This window comes from Capronia coronata (genome assembly GCF_000585585.1).
Source record: "Capronia coronata CBS 617.96 chromosome Unknown acBCG-supercont1.5, whole genome shotgun sequence".
In the NCBI taxonomy this organism is placed as follows: Eukaryota; Fungi; Ascomycota; class Eurotiomycetes; order Chaetothyriales; family Herpotrichiellaceae; genus Capronia; species Capronia coronata.
The window spans coordinates 1,776,958-1,794,594 of NW_006912897.1; the positions used below are offsets into that span (position 1 = coordinate 1,776,958).

Consider the following 17,637-nt stretch of genomic DNA (forward strand, 5'->3'; position numbering starts at 1 on the left):
GGAAATGGTAGCATAAATGCTCCAGGTTCTTGTGGCATAGATCGAGTCCTCAGGTCGAAGGCTGTGTAGATCCGCATGTTGTCGAACTGCCGAGGTTCAAGCCGTAGGCGGAAGTCGGTACCCTTTTATTGCAGGGACCTGGATAAGAGCATCCGTCCCCTTGATCTTCGCAGAGAGTAATGTCGTCGGTAGTGTCTCGATCCCACGCTCACACCGAGTGGAAGAGGTCGAGGTCAACTTGTATAGCGTATTGAGTGTCGAGGGCGGAACCCTGGGTGATAAATGACTAGGCGAGGCTGAGCAAGGCTGAGGTCACATGATCAGGCGCGTGGCCGCCACTTCCTGACTTGACGCGCCGCGCATTTCACGACCACAGAGCGCGTACGAAATACTTCAGGTTTCTCCAGTCCAGCAACTGCGACTGATATGTTTTCCTATGACCGCCACTCTATTTAATACCTGCAAAGATATCATCCGTAGCTTCGTCGGCACATCATCGTCCGCCAACATGGACCTCGACGAGCCGCAGCCGCAGGGCTTGTTTGCCAACTGCAGCTTCGCCATCGTTCGTTCCGCGACTCTCACAACCAAGGATGCCGAGTCGGTACGTACCGAGTCATCTTGTGTGAGGATTAAGCTGACGTTCCCTAGCTGGCAGGTGAATTGAAACTACACGATGGCGAAGTGTACATCGACGATTACCCCGAAAACAATCTCGATCTCTCCGGCATCACACACGTTATCGCGACCACCTCCGACTTCCCCGACTACCACGCTTGCTGCGATGCCCTCATTCCAGTAGTCAAACCCATCTGGGTGTCACATTCGCTTGCTAAGGACAAATTGATCAACCCCCGTCAATACACCCCCGATCCACGTTTCTTCATGTCCGATGTTGTGGCTTGTGTGGCCGACCTCCCTCATGGTGACGCCGACGCCATCTCTGGTGGGATCCTCGCTATGGGAGGCCTCTTCTCCACAAAGTTCACCAGCCAAGTCACCCATATAATTTCACTTTCCAGCGACTCTGAGGCCTGCGACTACGCTCAGAAGAAGCGGCTCAACGTGAAGGTTGTACTTCCCCACTGGGTAGACGACTGCCTGAAGCTGGGTAGAAAGATCGATGAACAACCCTATATGCTTCCAGATCCAGAAATCTTGAAACCTCCAATGGGCAAAGCGCCGTCTGGGAAGAGGAAGACACCGGTTGAAGGTGCCACCGATCCTGATCCTTCTCAACAACAGCCGCGTTCGGCTCAGCCTCGTCGGCTACGCAAGGTCTTCAAAAACAAGACTGTGATGCTTGCAGGAGATCTTGGAATTTCGCAGTACCTGCGGGATATTCTACATGAGATCATAACCGCTGGTGGAGGAGAGTTGACGGATTTTGTGACCAAGGCCAACATGTATATCGGCAAATATCGTGAGGGCAGAGACTACAAGATTGCTTCGAGGGCGGGAAAAGACGTGGGCAACCTGGCTTGGCTCTACTTCCTCATTCAGACTGATGAATGGACTTCTCCTCTGCGACGCTTATTGCACTATCCAATCGTGCGAGGTGGCCTCCCTGGCTTTCCATCTCTGAAGATTAGTCTCTCGAACTACAGCGGCGAAGCAAGAACCTATCTCGAAAACCTGATCAATGCGACCGGCGCAGAATGCACAAAGACTCTGAAACAAGACAACACTCATCTGATCACTGCGCATGTCATGAGCGAAAAGTGTGCAGCTGCGAAAGACTGGGGAATCCACATTGTCAACCATCTATGGCTGGAAGAGAGCTACGCACGCTGGAAGATGCAGAGCATCACTGACGGAAAATACACTCATTTCCCCAAGCGTACTAACCTGGGTGATGTCGTGGGCCATACTCAATTAGATCGCCATGTCCTCGAACAGTTTTTCCTTTCCAGTGAGGATACAGATATGACCGACGCTGAAGAGCCAGGTCCAATGCGTCCAATGTCCAAAAACACAGTCTCTGCCGGAGGACTCAAGCAGACAAGGAAGGCGAACCGAGGGCAAACAAGCAACGATCCGCCAACTGAACAACTTCGAACTCCAGTTCCACCAAGATTTATACCCACAGGAAAGGAGAATGTCACACCTTCTACGACCAACAGCCGGAAATCGAAAGAGGTTGCCTCGGCGCGTCTGCACGAGCTGACACCTGACATACTCTTGTACGAGAAAGAACGCAAGCGAGTTGGAGGAGTTGTCTATGGCGGCAGACGAAAGGCCGGTGAAGATCGGGCTCCAGTCGAACGGAAGCGGTCAGCGGACCAAACATCAGCAAACGGCGGGGAAAGTGACACTGCAACGAAGAAGATCAAGCGATCGAATCCACAACCAACCATGCATTTGATTATATCTGGCTTCAACAAATGGGTCGGTCGCCCCAAGATCGAGGATAATGACAAGGTATGTACTCTGATGAGGTCCGCCGCAGCACATCCTTTGCTAATTTGTTCAGAAACAACTCAAAAATCTGGGCATAATATGCACGTCAGACCCTTCGAAAGCAACACATCTCGCGGCTCCACACATTGTTCGGACACAGAAATTCGTCACGGCCCTAGCTTATGCTCCGCTGGTCATATCCATCGACTTCATTGATGCGTGCCTGGATGAAAACAAGTTTCTGAACCCGGAAGATTTCAGGCTGCAGGACGAGGAGAATGAAAAGCGACTAAACCTTTCGATTGAAGCCTCTCGAGAGCGGGCGCGGAACAACCACAATCAACTGTTGGAAGGCCGGAGCATCTATTGTATGGAAAACATACATGGTGGATTCGAGACGTTCAAAACCATTGTTGAAGTCAATGGTGGTCGATGTTTGCAGTGGCGAAACCGCAAGGTACAGACCGTACCGTCCAGTCGAGCCGACAGTGAAGGGAGCACGGACAATGATGCAGACCATGATGTCTACTTGGTCACCGATGGGCGAAAAGAAAACAAGCCCTCGTGGTCTCGTTTCAAGGAAATGGCAGAAGAAGGTGGAAAAGTCCCGCGCATCGTGCTGACCGATTGGCTCCTCGAGACCGCAATGTCTCAACAAATCCTACCAACACAACCATACGAGGTGTAGCTTGCGACCGAGACATGGATGTTGCCCCTTATGTGTTGTATGAGTACCGGACATGATGGATATTGTGAACGACTTCATAGAGCAGGTGTATGCAATCTAGCTCTTTCAGAAGAACTTGACACCCTGCTGGTCTTCTGCACCAAAGACTTGAGCTTTGCCCTTTTTGACCAACGTCTGGAGGCTCTTGCGTAGCACTTCCATATCCAGACCATAGAATTCCTGCTTTTCGGTGGTTTCCCCCTGGACCAATTCGTAGAGGGTCAGGACTGTGCCTTTCTGGCCTGTCTCATCGACCCAGGCGGCAATCAGCGTCGCCCATTCCTCCGGCTTGCGCCACCAGATCCAGGCCGACGCCTTCTCTGGACCCAGCCACTCGGCCCGTTCATCGCCCGCCTTGCTCACCATGTAGTCGATGACTGCTTTGGCATCCTTGAGACTCAGACGCTTCTTCAGTGTAGCATTGTGGAAGAGCGGCGTGTCCAGGGCTTCGATGATGGTGAGCTGGAATATACGATGATGCCTGCAATATCTCTGGATGAATATTGACCATTTCCTCAACTGGGCCTCGCGGGTCAACGCTGTAGGTTGAGGGCTGAAGAAGGGAGGGAAGTTGTAGCTTTTGGGGAACACGAAGTCGGAGGCATTCTCCTGTTTCTGTCCGGCTTGATTCATAGCCTTGGAAACAAAGCCTCCTAGTGCAGTGACACTACCGCAGCATATCTTGAATTGAGTAGGCACTCATAGATTCAACGTAAACGACCGCCGTCTCACAGTATGTTCATAGAGATGGGAGAGAAGATGCGTCGGGCGGAACAACGCTCCGCCGAAATGGTCTTGGCGGGGCTCGTCGCGCCTCCACGTCTCGCTTCGCCCAAAAGTTGCGCTCCGCGTAAGAAACATAATAGGATGCTAACTATATTGCCGGTCCCCTGGTCAAAGGAACTACAGGACTGTTTCCACGTCGCTATCCATTCTCCGCCCACCACATACACATGAACGTCCGGATCCTGCGGCACGTCAATCCGTGAGACCCCTGGCCGACAGGAATCTGGTTCTCCCTCACCATCGCCGCAACCGCAACCGCGCCTCTGCCCGCAGCCCTTGACCACCATGCCTCGCAAACGCACCCGCGACGAGATGGAGGCTTCGGAGCCGGTTGAGAAGAAACAAGAGCCTTCATTGCTTCAGAGAATACGCAATATGTGGGAGTTTGCTTCCGTGATGCAATACATTTTCATGTTTGGCAAAGCTGTCAAGATAGACGAGGACTTTGACATCGAGGTGCGCCATAAAACCCCTTCTACACGCGGGCACTGCTCTAGAGGAGACTGCGGCGGAGTATAATTGATGCGCGGAAGGGCTAATTATGATCTTGAAGGACTTTGAGAACGAATGCCTGAAGCCAGGTCACTCGGAAAAACTTGAAGAAATCGGTCTCACTCTTCTCAAATGGATCTCATCCCATCGAGGACTCAAGTTAGTCACCCCTTGCTGCGGCGCCTTGGTCCAAACTAACTCGCATCCAGTTATGACATCTGGGACGAGTACACTCGCCGCCAGTACCTCGCCAAAGCACCACATCTCAATCCTTACGGCGACGAAGAGGAACCCAAGCGGTTCCGTGACTTCGACATCTTTACCAAAATCAGAGTCTTGCACCAGTTGACCGTCTGGACCTTCTGGAATCCCGATCGCATACGGGAGAAGATGCCTGAACATCCGCGTGAGGTGGATCAGACGGAATGGGTATGCTCCTACCGTGCTGCATGATAGGTCCCAACCACTAACATGGTCCGAACAGCGCATTGAGGAGTTTGGCTACGATCGACATGACAGACAGTACTACCTTCTCGACGACAACCGATTCTACCGTCGCACTGATCCTCCCCTACCCGCAGCCCCGAAGGCCAAACCTAAAGCAAACTCTAAGAAGGCACTTGCTGCCAGACGAAGACAAAGCAAACGAAGAAAGATCGAATCCGAGACACCCGAGGTCGAAGATGAGACGCAAGATACCCTAGACGATACTGAGGTCATGGAAGAGAGAAAGCCGGAGAGCTGGGAGGTCGACACGTTCGGTGGATATAAATGGGAGTGCGTTGCCATCACTCTTTCAGACTATCAAGAACTGTGTGAGTGTCTCCAGAGTTCGAGAGATCCCAATGAAAAGGCTCTACGAGAACGACTGGTAGAGGAGGTCATCCCGATCATCGAAGCCGCAGCAGAGAAACAACGTCGAAAGATCGAGAGACGAGAACGCGAACTCATGATGATGGAGAAGATGGTCGGGGCCAAACGATCGAACCGTCTTGCCGACAAGCAAGAACGAGAACGACGAGAGGCAGAAGAAGCCGAGGCCGAACGCAAGAGACAGGCGGATCTAGCTGCTGCTCGTCGCGAACAAGAAAGACAAGAACAGATGGAGAAAGAGCGACAATACCGCATGATGACAAGAGAACAACGCATCAAGGATCGAGAACACCGGCGACTCTTGAAGGAAGAGGAGCTTGCAAGAGATGCCCTCGAACAGCAACGTCTTGAGCAGGGTCAAATTCGGGGGTCTAGCAGACATCTCCAAGACCGGATCGAGAAGACCAAGAAAGAATTGGAGGACCTCAACGCCGAGGAGGATTGGACTTTTGATTGTTCTGGCTGTGGCATGCACGGCAAGAACTTTGTAAGTCTTTGCTGTTCTCCTCTGTGGATTGCCATAACTGACACTGTCTAGGATGATGGATCTCATAGTGTCGCCTGTGAGAGATGCAATGTTTGGCAGCATAGTAAATGCTTGGGAATCTCCAAGTCCGCGGCTGAGAAAGACGACTTCCACTTCGTCTGCGACGATTGCAAACGCAAGGAGGAAGACGCAAAGAAGCCCAAGATCTCGCTCAAATTCAAGGTCGGAACATCGTCGTCACCAGTCCAACCAAGCCCTGCACAGATGCCGGTGCAATCGCCTCCTAGGTCTACGTTTGCTGGTGTCGAGATTCCCAGCCAGAACGCCGTCCGAGCACCGAGTCAGGGGTCATTGACAAACGGTTCCCAGCCCCAGTCCTCGCCACCTGGTCAGCCAGCACCATCACCGTCGCGTATACCACTTGTCCAGAACGGCGACGGCCAGCGATACGCATATTCGCACCCAGCTTATGGCTTTGCTCAGCAGGCAAATGCCGGAGCAGCTTACAATGGAGTGTCTTCATCTAAACCCGAGGGACAGATGGCCGCTTCCCAGCAAGGCTTCCGCTCTCATCCTCCCCCGCCCCTGAGCAACGGCCCCGCGAGGAGTCCACCTCTTCAAGTCTCGACCAGTCCTTCTTATCAAAATGGCGCCACATCTCGAACTTCGGGCTACCCTCCTAGTCAGAGACCGATCGCCGCTGCACAAAATACTCCGCGTCAGCCATCTTCAACCGTGAATGCACAGACTATGATGGACAGTGGTCGCCTTCCATCTCCAGTCATCAACCGCCCAACCATGTCCCCTACTCAAGGCAACATGGATGTCGGCCCTGTTGCAGGCATCCCTCAGAAGTCGACAACTCTGGACCAACACGCCGCCAATGGCACAGTATCCAGCGTCAACGGGTATCCGCAAGCGGCGTCCAACGGTGTAGGATCTCAACCGCAGGGCACGCCTCGACAGCCCAGTTCGGGTGAACCAGCACAAACCCCCCATACACAACCATTCTCCGGTCTTTCGCCAAAGAAGCAACAAACTCCTCTTCCGCTTGGACCACCATCTATCATTCCACAGAAGCGAAACACGACATCCCCTCCCCTGACAGCCCTGGCAAACCCTGCAAATGCGGCCGGATCTGGTCCAGCAGAGAGACGAACAGTTAGCGGCACGCCCATTCTCCCTCCTGTCGAGAACCTGAGGCCGAGTCCCGAACAGATGAGTAACATGAGCAGCAATGAACCGGTCCCTACTCCGAGTAAGCAGCCTCAACATCAACTTCAGCTTCAGCCTCAGCCTCGGGAATCTCCTCAATCACTTGGCGGAATGGACAACTAGTTTCGTCCAGACGACAGTGATACTGGAAGACGGATGTCACTGCATTTGGTTGTGAGATAGAGATATCTTGGTCTTTGGGACGAATTGGAGCCACTGGCGCCTGGGATGATTAGGCGAATGGGACAACCAGATTCGAAGTTGGCGATAGCCCTAAGGGTTTAAACCATATCTGTTGGTTGAGATCCTGGGTTACACGAGCGAATGATATGACTGTGGATGGAATGATGGCCACTGGCACGGATGATGACATGAAATGGACTGGGATGGGATCCGAGGGGATGAACTAAGACTTGGTATGAACAGTGAGCCTTGCTTGATAAAGTAAAGGAACTTTGCTCTGGCCATGACTTGCAACTTTGTTTCTGTTGTATGACTTCCTGAATCACTGATTCGCCTCGTCCAGAATATTGGATGCGGTAGGAGACAAGGAGCATGATTGAGGTCTGCCATGGTTCGAGCGTAGAGCATGTGCATCAACTGCGTGCATCTTGATGGATGTAGATAGGAGGCCTTAACAACATGTACACCTACCTACCTCGGCGCGAGAGACTCGACACAGACAGGCTCTGGTGACATTGTCCCATTTTCCCATCAGCACTTGTTCTTTTGACTTGAATCCATGGCCTTGTCCCCCCAAGATGCATGCGTTGCTGCATCCCACCCAAAAAGGCCGAGTTCTGAAACAAGGAATGACTTTGTGCGACCATCAATGTACGCGAAGGCTCCAGCTTCATATGCAGGCTTGCGGATTTGGCAAGCATGTGTTCCATCGAAGGCAGGTCTTTGGGGAGCCAGGCCGGGGTTGGTAGAGTGTCGGGCTGAAAAGGTGCCTCACGCGATCGTCTTGATTACTGAATGACTCTGCGGCAATGTACTATAGGCATCGAGAACTGTTTATCTTCGAGTATGATGGACATGAGCATTCGACAAGACGAGACAGGAGTTCAGATGAGACAGTGAGGAAGACGAGCGAGCAGGGAGTAGAAGAAGCCGTTCGAGGTTGATGGTGGTTGTACTTGGTGGTAGTTTAGTTGCTGAGTTATCTACTGTATTTACTTTGTGATGCTTTTGGCGCTGCGCCGCAGTTTTGGCCCCTCGATCACTCTCTCTCTCATCACCATCACCACCACCATCACCATCATCATCGCTGAACAAAGCCAGCTCTCGACTCGTCAATATACGAACAACCCCCAGAAACCATCTTCGTGTGTTGGAGCTTTGGGGGCTAGCTTTTCTGTCTTTGACAAACACTCTGGACTCGACTCTTGGGACATACAAGACGCTGCTACCGTACTCGATTGCACCTGACTGACTCTACTACTACACCACGCTCGTTATAGTTACTCCAGACCAAGACCGTCACTGCCGCCGAGTCCGATAGTACCTGTTGGCTCGAAGCCCGTCTTGACCTTTTACCCAGTACTCGATTCTTGTATATATCGTTCCCCCTCCCCAAGTTGTACCCTTGTGCGCTTTGATGTTCTCTCCACCGTCGCGCCGAATGTCATCTTCCGATCCAGATCCGCTGTCAGCACTCTAGTCATCCTTCGAACAAGTCAGTGTCTGGCGTCGGCTCACAGCTGCGGACACGAACACTGTCCACGACCGTCATTAGGTCTTTTGTCAGGTGTCAGGTGTCAGGTGTCCTGCCCGGTAGCGGTTCGCCTCGATCCGTCTGGCCATCTCTTCCCTGGCCATGCCACCGTACGTCACGGCGGAACAGACACGAAACATCCTCATCATTGGCGCCACCGGTGTGGTGGGAACATACATTATACGCGCCATTGTCGATGCCAGAGAGAACTTTGGGCGAATCTGTGTCTTCACCAGTGAGAAGACATTGGTAGAGAAAGTACAAGATATCGCTGCGTTGGAAGCATGGGGAGTCGAGATCTTCACCGGTCGCATGGAGAGCGAGAGATCCGTCAAGAGTGCATATGAAGGTACGTCAGGACGTTGTGTAACACAATGCAAAAGGAGGCTGCCGTGGCCCGCACACAACAGGCAAGAGACGCGTGGGACTATGCAGAAGCGGTTGTCGAGTGCCGGTCGCTAATATACGCAAATCGGAACAGGCATAGATACCGTTGTCTCCTGCGTTGGCCGCGCCGGGATCGAGAGGCAGATAGATCTCATTACCTGGGCCGAGCAGGCTGGTGTGCGGCGGTTCTTTCCCTCGGAATATGGCACAGACATTGAATACTGGCCCGAGTCGGCCCAGGAGCCGCCGCATCAGCTCAAATTAAAAGTCCGAGCGCACATGAAGACGATGCAACGCTTAGAACACACTTACCTGGTCACCGGGCCCTACAGTGACCTGTACTTTGGGACCATGGAAACCCGGCCGGAATTGGGCTACTTCGATGTCAAGGCAAAGAAGGCGGTGCTACTTGGTGATGGCAATGGGGCAGTCAGTTTTACGGCCATTGCAGAGTATGAGGACTCTTCTTGTTGTTTTGGCTGTCTGAAGGCCATCCTTGCTGATCCATGATTACTTAGTGTGGGCAAATTTGTCGTTGCGGCGCTCATCAACACCAACGCGTCAAGGAATGCTACGCTGATCGTCCATTCGTTCACCGCGACACCGCATGAGATTCTGGCCGAGTACGAAAGACAGACCGGAGTCACGTGGGAGAAGTCCTACACCTCTCTTGAACGGTTGCGACAAATCGAAAGGGAAGAGTATCAAGTACATTCTCGACTGGCCACGGTGGTGACACTACGCCGCATCTGGACCGAAGGAGGGACCTTGCACAAATACTACGATGAGACTGTCTTGGGACACATCGAAACCGAAACCCTGGAGAGCCAGGTCGCTGCTAACATCCGCAAGCAGGAGGAAGGCGAAAACAATTTCCCAAGCTTGCTGAGGAAGCTGAGTCTGGTCTGATGGTTGGAGATGGAATCGTGTGACCCGGCCTGTTCCGTGCGAGCATACCGACCTACAAGGGTACTATGTATCCATATAATCACGAAAGCATGATTTACGACGGAAAGCAGCATCAGCGAGGGTGGAGTGTTGGGTCATGACTTTGGCAGAGTCTATCTTGGCCAGTATGGACTGCAAATATGGAGTTTGGTTTCTGTTACGTGTATACTTTCTGCCGCTGTTGGTGGGAGAGCGTGCGTCTACTCTCAGCATTCACATTCATATTTGCATTGCAATGACAATGACATGGACGTGAAAAAGTATCAAAATGTAGGGCGTTCCTTGGGAATGTGTTGACTCGATATATATATACATGTATGATGTATCTCTATAGGCTGATGAGGCTGTCAATATGTAACGACGCAAGGCTGGGAATCCCTGACCTTGACGGAAAGAACTCATCGAGTCTTGAGACCTTGATGTCTTAGGTCTCTTCCAGTCCATCACCCCGGTCAAGAAGGAATGTGCATAAAGGGCTATTCACATATAGTAAGTGAATATAGATGTACATATATAACCACCTAGGCCTCCTTTTCTGGAGTGGTTGGTCTGCTCCCTTGTAGCATGACAGAGAGATATCTTATTCAAGAATCTGCCACCGCTGGTCTCCGTCCTTGTCCACAGTATCAAGAGAGAGATATATAACTCTGTATATTCCGATGATTGTTGAGTAAAGAGTCTAACTGATATGAAGTTGTTGACCGAGAGAGACCGAAGACCACAGTCCACTCTGGGTCCCGATGATCAGTAATCCAATCAATCAGAACAGACTTGGTTGTGTATTACTACTAGGTATTGTTGTCTTCAATGTCATCCTAAGGGCGTATACATCGATCTACGTACGACTTTGCCGACCTGGTTTCCTGGTGCTGATTATATCAACTTCTCGACAATATATATCAATATATCAATATATCAATCAGCGGTGATTTTGCCCTTCGTTTTCTTCTTCTTCTTTCTTTTCTTCTTCGTCGTCGTCGTTTCTTTTAAACGACAGTTTCCTTCACGAGAGAGGAGCCACAGTTCGAGATCGTTATCGTATTCTTCCAGCACGGTGTCGACAACAACGTGGTACATACAGAACAGACGCGCCTCGACGATATCTAGGATTGGACAGTTAACTGCCTCAGGGATCTACTAAGCGGTGTCTGTCCTATCACTTGGGAAAAAGACTAAAATCGACCAGACAAGCTAGGTCTTTCGGTCATAACGAGGAGAACGACGTTTCTGATCTCCATCTGCTCTTCTTGTCGCGAATTGTCAATTGTCAGACTTATGGTCCAACGACCTCGGCAGCAGGAGGTTGCATAGCGCGAAGTGCGTTCGCTGTCTATACGGACAGGGAATCAAGAGACGACAGGAGAGATTTACTCAGCTCACGGAACTGCATTTGAACTCGGCAATCTTGTATGATCTTGTCAACGGCAGAGGTTGTCAGAGCAGCGTCTACGTGGAGGACACGGATAAGCCGCGCTAATCGCGAGACAAATGTGTGGAGGAATACCTCGATATCGATTCCCAGCTCGAGGAGGGCCAAGTTCACGAGACTTGTTGATTGTTTAGGAGGAACCCTTCCGGAACAGCGAACGAAGAGGAGACTCTCAAGCAGAATCTACTCGAAACAGAACATACGGCGAACAGTCTCAAGCGGGATTTACTCGACACAGCACCTCTTCTCGAAGACAATCCAAAGAACACCCCTATCCTCTTCCTCTTCCTCACACAACTTCAACACATCCAGCCGTCTCAAGATGGCCAACAACTCGAAGACCACGTCTTTCTTCCAGAACCCACCCCCCCTACCACCCGGCAGGGCCCAACACCACATTGTCGTGCTGGAAGCGATACACTGCGTCATGCCGGCGTTCTCCTTCACGCACACGATCGAGCTGCACCCGCGCACCGACCCGGCCCAGGTAGCGGAGCGCATCAAGGACGCGACGATCGTGATCGCGTGCGTCGTGCCCGTGACGCCGCGCGACATGGACCACGCGCCGCACCTGGGCATGCTGGCCGTCATGGCCGTCGGGCTCGGCTGGGTCGACAAAGACGACTGTGCGCGCCGCGGCGTCACCGTGACCAACTGCGTCGCGGGCAACGTCGACGCCGTGGCCGAGCATTTCCTGGCCCTGTACTTCGCGGCTCGCAGACAGGTCGTGCGCGTCCATAACTCGGTCACCGCCTCGACCGAGTGGCGCGACCAGGGAACGCTGACCAAGGCCTTTTGGTCCGGTCCTCCGATAGGCTGTGGCCAGGAAACCCTGGGGATCATGGGCTACGGCGCGCTGGGGCAGAAGATCGAAAAGCTCGCAAGGGCAGTTGGGTTTGGTGAGGTGTTGATCAGTGAGAGGAAGAATGTTGGCCAGATTGGCAATGGCAACATCAATACCACCACAAACACCACCACCACCACCACCACAAACACAATCAGAGACGGAAGAGTGTCCTTTGCCGAAATCATCAGACAAGCCACAACCATCTGCGTGTGTCTTCCTAAGGAGAATGACACGGTCGATCTCACCGCCGAGCCGGAATTGCGAGCGATGCGTCCTGACGCGCTGCTCATCAATATGGCTCGTGGAGGTATCGTGAATGAGGCAGCCCTTGCCAAAGCCTTGAGGGAGGGCTGGATCGCCTGTGCTGCCACTGATGTCCTCGAGATCGAGCCGGCCTGGCCTGGGTCCGGCCCGTTGACGCCGGATCTGGCAAAAGGGGAGGAATCTGCCGTGCCGAATTTGACTATTTGTGAGTTGGTCCTCCTCTCCTTACCTTACTGAATACTGACCGTACACCACGTTCTCTTCCATGCAAGTTTGTTGATGTTTTCCTTTTGGGAAGTCCTCTTCATTTCCCCTTTTGTTGATCACTCCTTGTCTGGATTTTCTCTTCTCTTCTCTTCGTCTCTTTCCTTACCATGCATCAGCGGTCGAACCGTGTCTCTTTTTCCCCTCTCTTTCTTTCTTGTGGATCGTTATAAGACAAGGCTGGAACACTACCTTCTGACTTCTTTTCTCCAATCTAGCCTCGCACATCGCTTGGTACACGCAATCCACGATCAAGAACTACCAACGTCTCCTGAAAGAAGGCATCGAGGGCTGGGTCGCGGGGTCGTTGCAGGAGACTCCTGACCAAGTCAACAAGGTTGTGGTCGTGCATGGCGGCAGAATCTGGAGATGAGAGAGGCGCTGCCGCCATTCAGCCTCGCTGCCGTGTGCCAACCATTACAGATACGCAGCCTGTTGACATCATCTCACAGGACACAAGCATGCTTCTATATTCACCATGGGGAGATACATGACACACAATTGAGCTGCTGCAGATGCGAAACCGAAATCTATTGCTAGGATGATAGCATTAAGGACGCCACACGCACAGCCCATATCAAAGAATACTCACTTAATGAATCACGTGCCACTTACGGGACATGATGTGGTGATGGTGCAGGTGATGGTGATAGAAGTCCATGCTGGATTCTCATGGATTGATCGATCTTCAGATCTACACGGGAGTTCGACCACAACCACATATATACATCTCGTCTCATATCCTGCCCTGCCCTGCCGTGCCGCTCGTTCCCTATTCTAACCATCCATCCTCCCAGTGACAATCAAGTTCAACCATATGCCCAAGCGATATCCTGCCTTTGCAATCTGCACTCTGGCGACATCATAATGAGCCTCATAATAACTACGGCTCAGATCCCCATCGTCTTCGACAGCATCGACCCCTTCCTGCAGGACATCGGTACAAACAAAGGCATTGGCCTCGCTCGCCCACTCCATTGCCGTAGCCAACGTATTGTTCACCGAGACGACACCACTCAGCCAGCCATTAACGTTCCAGCCATAATCTCCAGCCTCGATAGACTTGGTGAGGTTCTCGGCGAACTCATGCGCGTCCATCCCGTCGGCAAGCTGTTCCACGATCTCCGTGTCCCAGATATGATGCAAATTAGTGTCTTCGCCATCATAGGTGACGTTGATAGTGTTTCCGCCGACATCGAGCGCTTCGTCATGGAGAGGTTGATGAAGATCGCCGATGAAATGAATTATGAATCTGGCTGCATCTTTGAGGACGGCTGCACTGCTCGCATTACGACTGCTGGATGGACGATGATGGCCGTTTAGTAGAATCGAAGTATAATTGACGATGGCGCTGACGCTGCACCCGGCATCTCCGCAATCTCGAGCATAATCAACCGAGCAGGAAGACGGAGGATCATCGTTTGCGTCAATGTAATGCAGAGGTGCAGTCCATCGGCCTTCACTGGTATATCGGTATGAATCCGCCCAGGTGGATACGTTGGCCATGTAGTCTGTTCGGTTGGACTCTAAGAGAGCCTTGATCGTTGATTCGGTGGCCGGTGAGACATAGGATTGTGCAATCCAGGCGACGGTCTCGTGGCCAAGTGAGCCCCAGGCATACGCCAGCTTGGTGAAGGAGAAGCTGAGGGTGAATGCCAGAAGGAGGACGGGTCTGAACCGTATTGTCGTGGAGGAGTAGTGCATCATGACTCCACTGAGTGTAACTCACCTAGTTACTCTCGATGTGACGACTTCCATCCCTATTGAGTTCGAGGAGGAAAGACACTTATTTATAAGTCATCTGGTATGTGGTTACCTGCATTGGCATGCAAGTATGCATGTAGATCGCCACATCGAATGCCCCAGAGTGGTCGTTTGCTCCGTTCCAGTGATGATGATAGATAGGCAAGCAAAGCATGTCTGTTTTCCGATTGAACACTTTCGTGACGTCCTGCCATTTGTGGGTTGATTGGACATAGTGGCGCGACAAGGGTGGCTGTGAGTGCATTGAACGAGCACAATGCTGTCAATCTCCTGCAATACTACCTCAAAGCAGCCAATCAGGATACCTGGGTCAGCCAAGATGTCGATATGTGCAGGGGTCGAAGCAGGGGCAGAAGTTCCAACTCCAAGACCCAGGTTCAAGTTCAATTTGTTCTTAGAGACACATTTTCACCGAGGCGCCGCCTCAGGTGGTGAGGACTTTGCGCGAAAGAGGAAGTTCGAGACGCGGCTCATTTCTTGCTCTGCTTCGATAACAGGTTCAAAGCACTTCCGGCCAGGATAAACGCACATTGGTCTTTGCTCAATGTATGCTTGACTGGAATGCTGAAGCTTTCTCCATTTGTCTTTGTGACGCGGAGCTTGATTTCGCCTTGGCCTCCGTTCTGCAAGACATCCCATAGACCTTCTGTGTCGACTTTGTCACATGCATCAATTCGATCATAGTCTTCCTTATTCGCAAAGGTCAACGGCACCACTCCCTGCTTCTTGAGGTTGGTTTCATGGATACGTGCAAAGCTCTTGGCCAATATGACCTGGCCTCCAAGATATCTCGGCTGTAAAGCGGCATGTTCTCTTGCGGACCCTTCGCCGTAATTGTCTTCGGCCACCACCAGCCAATGTTGACCTTGCTCTTTCCATTTCTTCGCAAGATCTGGAATGGAGAATTTCGAGCCGTCGTCATCATAAGCAACGTTGGTTTCCCCAGTCGCTGCATTGACGGCACCGATAAGGGTGTTTTCGGCAATATTGGGGAGATGCCCTTTATATTTGAGCCATGGACCGGCTGCAGAAATGGTATCGGTGGTGCATTGACCCTTAACCTTGTACAAGACCTTGAGCCCCTTGAGGTCGCCTTCTGGGAACGGCTCAAACGGTTCCAAAAGAGCCAGTCGGTCAGACTCTGGGTCCACAACAACCTCGACACTGGGATCCGGTTCAGCAGATGACGGCAGAAATGCGGGATTCCCAATTGCGAAGCCCGAGCCTGGTAGCTGGGAGCCTTCAGGAGGCTGGAACTTGAATTTCTCGCCTGAAGGCAGTGGGATCTCATCGGTCATCGGATTGAACGAGGTGGATCCGGAATATGAAATGGCGGTGACGATCTCGGGAGAAGCCAGAAAACTCATCGTTCTAGGATTTCCGTCGTTTCGACCGGGAAAGTTGCGATTGTAAGAGCAAAGAATGGCATTGTCTTCGCCCTTCTTGACCCCGTCAGTACGTTTCCACTGTCCGATACAAGGTCCGCAAGCGTTGGCGAGCACTGTGCCGCCGGCTTTTTCAAATGTCTCAATAGTCTTGTTATCCTCAAGTGTGGCGCGGACCTGCTCACTGCCAGGGGTGATGAAAAAGTCGGATTTCGGCTTCAACCCTGCTGCTTGTGCCTGCTTCACCAAATCTTCCGCCCGAGTCATATCCTCATAGGAACTGTTTGTACAGCTGCCGATGAGACCTGCCGAAAAGGTGTCGGGCCATTTGTTTGTCTGAACCGCATCCTTGAACTTCGACAACGGCGTTGACAAATCAGGGGTGAAGGGTCCGTTGATGTGAGGCTCGAGGCCGGACAAGTTGATCGTGATCTCTTGATCATATTCGGCTCCTTTATCGGCCCGTAGGAAGTTGTGCTTTTCCGATCCGTACGCAATCCCTCGGACGGCGTCAATGATTTGCTCTCGTCCTGTAGCCTGCAGGTAAGGAATGTGGTTGTCGGAGAATGGGAAAATGGACGTGGTGGCGCCAACCTCGGCCCCCATGTTACATATCGTAGACATGCCAGTGCAGCTCAGTGTGTCGACCCCAGGTCCATGGTACTCGATGACAGAGCCTGTTCCGCCTCGGACCGTGAGGAGGCCTGCAAGGTGTAGGATCACGTCTTTTGGTGAAGTCCAGCCACTCAGTTTGCCCTCTAGACGGACACCTAGAATCTTAGGCGCTTTCAACTCCCATGGGGCGTCAACAAGTGCATCAACAGCATCAGCGCCACCAACACCAATCGCGATGGCACCTAGACCCCCAGCATTTGGCGTGTGACTGTCAGTACCCAACATCATCAGACCTGGTGCCGAGTAGTTCTCCAACACTGTCTGATGAATGATGCCGGCACCTGGGGGCCAAAATTCAATCCCATATCTCTTTGCGGCAGACTCCAGAAAATCAAACACTTCCTTGTTGCCGGCAATCGAGTTGGGCAAGTCGGTGTCTGCGCCCTTTTCCCCCACAATCATGTGGTCACAATGAATACTCGCGGGAACGGCCGTAGAGGGAAGGTTGCAGGTCATGAATTGCAGAATGGCCATCTGAGCGGACGCATCTTGCATAGCCACTCGGTCGGGCTTGAGCTTGAGGTTGGCATTGCCACGAATCTTGTTGCCGTTGTCGGTGTTGGTCAACAATGACTCCTCGGGGTTGTCAAGGTGGGCATAGAGGATCTTCTCCGCGAGAGTCAGCTTTCGAGATCCCAGAATGGCTCTGACGTCTTCGAATTTCTTCAGGATCTTCTGGTATGGAGGAATGGCTGCTTTCCTCCTGGAAGCTGTTGGTTGGGCGTGGACCGCGTACCCTCGACGGAGTGCTCTGCGGGCAGGAGCGCAGGCGGCCAGGTCGAGTGGACATCGCCCTCGTACGGGCGGCACCCGTTGTAGTAGGACAGACATGTTTGGCGTACTGTCCGTATGAGAGGGGAGAACAACAGCAAGGAGAGAGAAGTGACTGCGTTGCTCAGACGAATGACTGGCAATTCAAGCCCAATTTTTTTTCGTCTGCAGGCTAAAATAAGTAAAAGGCTTCATCTCGGGGTAAA

General features: G+C 52.2%; 7 protein-coding genes across 7 annotated transcripts; 4 read left to right on the plus strand and 3 right to left on the minus strand.

The window, feature by feature from the left end:
* Window positions 1-508: 508 nt before the first annotated feature.
* A1O1_06311 (uncharacterized protein) lies at window positions 509-3,088 on the plus strand (the record flags this gene model as incomplete). The annotated part of the gene is made up of 3 exons (XM_007727190.1): window positions 509-604; window positions 652-2,421; window positions 2,474-3,088. 3 exons carry the CDS (start codon window positions 509-511, stop codon window positions 3,086-3,088), a joined length of 2,481 nt encoding a protein of 826 aa, XP_007725380.1.
* Window positions 3,089-3,193: 105 nt separating this feature from the next.
* Window positions 3,194-3,760, minus strand: A1O1_06312 (uncharacterized protein; the record flags this gene model as incomplete). The annotated part of the gene is made up of 1 exon (XM_007727191.1): window positions 3,194-3,760. The coding sequence occupies one exon, from the start codon at window positions 3,758-3,760 to the stop codon at window positions 3,194-3,196; it is 567 nt and encodes a 188-aa protein (XP_007725381.1).
* Window positions 3,761-4,198: 438 nt separating this feature from the next.
* Window positions 4,199-7,103, plus strand: A1O1_06313 (uncharacterized protein; the record flags this gene model as incomplete). Its single annotated transcript, XM_007727192.1, has 5 exons — window positions 4,199-4,369; window positions 4,467-4,564; window positions 4,615-4,834; window positions 4,890-5,765; window positions 5,817-7,103. 5 exons carry the CDS (start codon window positions 4,199-4,201, stop codon window positions 7,101-7,103), a joined length of 2,652 nt encoding a protein of 883 aa, XP_007725382.1.
* A 1,696-nt stretch (window positions 7,104-8,799) lies between these two features.
* A1O1_06314 (uncharacterized protein) lies at window positions 8,800-9,993 on the plus strand (the record flags this gene model as incomplete). Its single annotated transcript, XM_007727193.1, has 3 exons — window positions 8,800-9,046; window positions 9,179-9,536; window positions 9,603-9,993. 3 exons carry the CDS (start codon window positions 8,800-8,802, stop codon window positions 9,991-9,993), a joined length of 996 nt encoding a protein of 331 aa, XP_007725383.1.
* A 1,790-nt stretch (window positions 9,994-11,783) lies between these two features.
* A1O1_06315 (uncharacterized protein) lies at window positions 11,784-13,209 on the plus strand (the record flags this gene model as incomplete). Its single annotated transcript, XM_007727194.1, has 2 exons — window positions 11,784-12,777; window positions 13,055-13,209. 2 exons carry the CDS (start codon window positions 11,784-11,786, stop codon window positions 13,207-13,209), a joined length of 1,149 nt encoding a protein of 382 aa, XP_007725384.1.
* A 404-nt stretch (window positions 13,210-13,613) lies between these two features.
* Window positions 13,614-14,540, minus strand: A1O1_06316 (uncharacterized protein; the record flags this gene model as incomplete). Its single annotated transcript, XM_007727195.1, has 1 exon — window positions 13,614-14,540. The coding sequence occupies one exon, from the start codon at window positions 14,538-14,540 to the stop codon at window positions 13,614-13,616; it is 927 nt and encodes a 308-aa protein (XP_007725385.1).
* A 530-nt stretch (window positions 14,541-15,070) lies between these two features.
* Window positions 15,071-17,491, minus strand: A1O1_06317 (aconitate hydratase, mitochondrial; the record flags this gene model as incomplete). Its single annotated transcript, XM_007727196.1, has 1 exon — window positions 15,071-17,491. One exon carries the CDS (start codon window positions 17,489-17,491, stop codon window positions 15,071-15,073), a length of 2,421 nt encoding a protein of 806 aa, XP_007725386.1.
* Window positions 17,492-17,637: the final 146 nt, after the last annotated feature.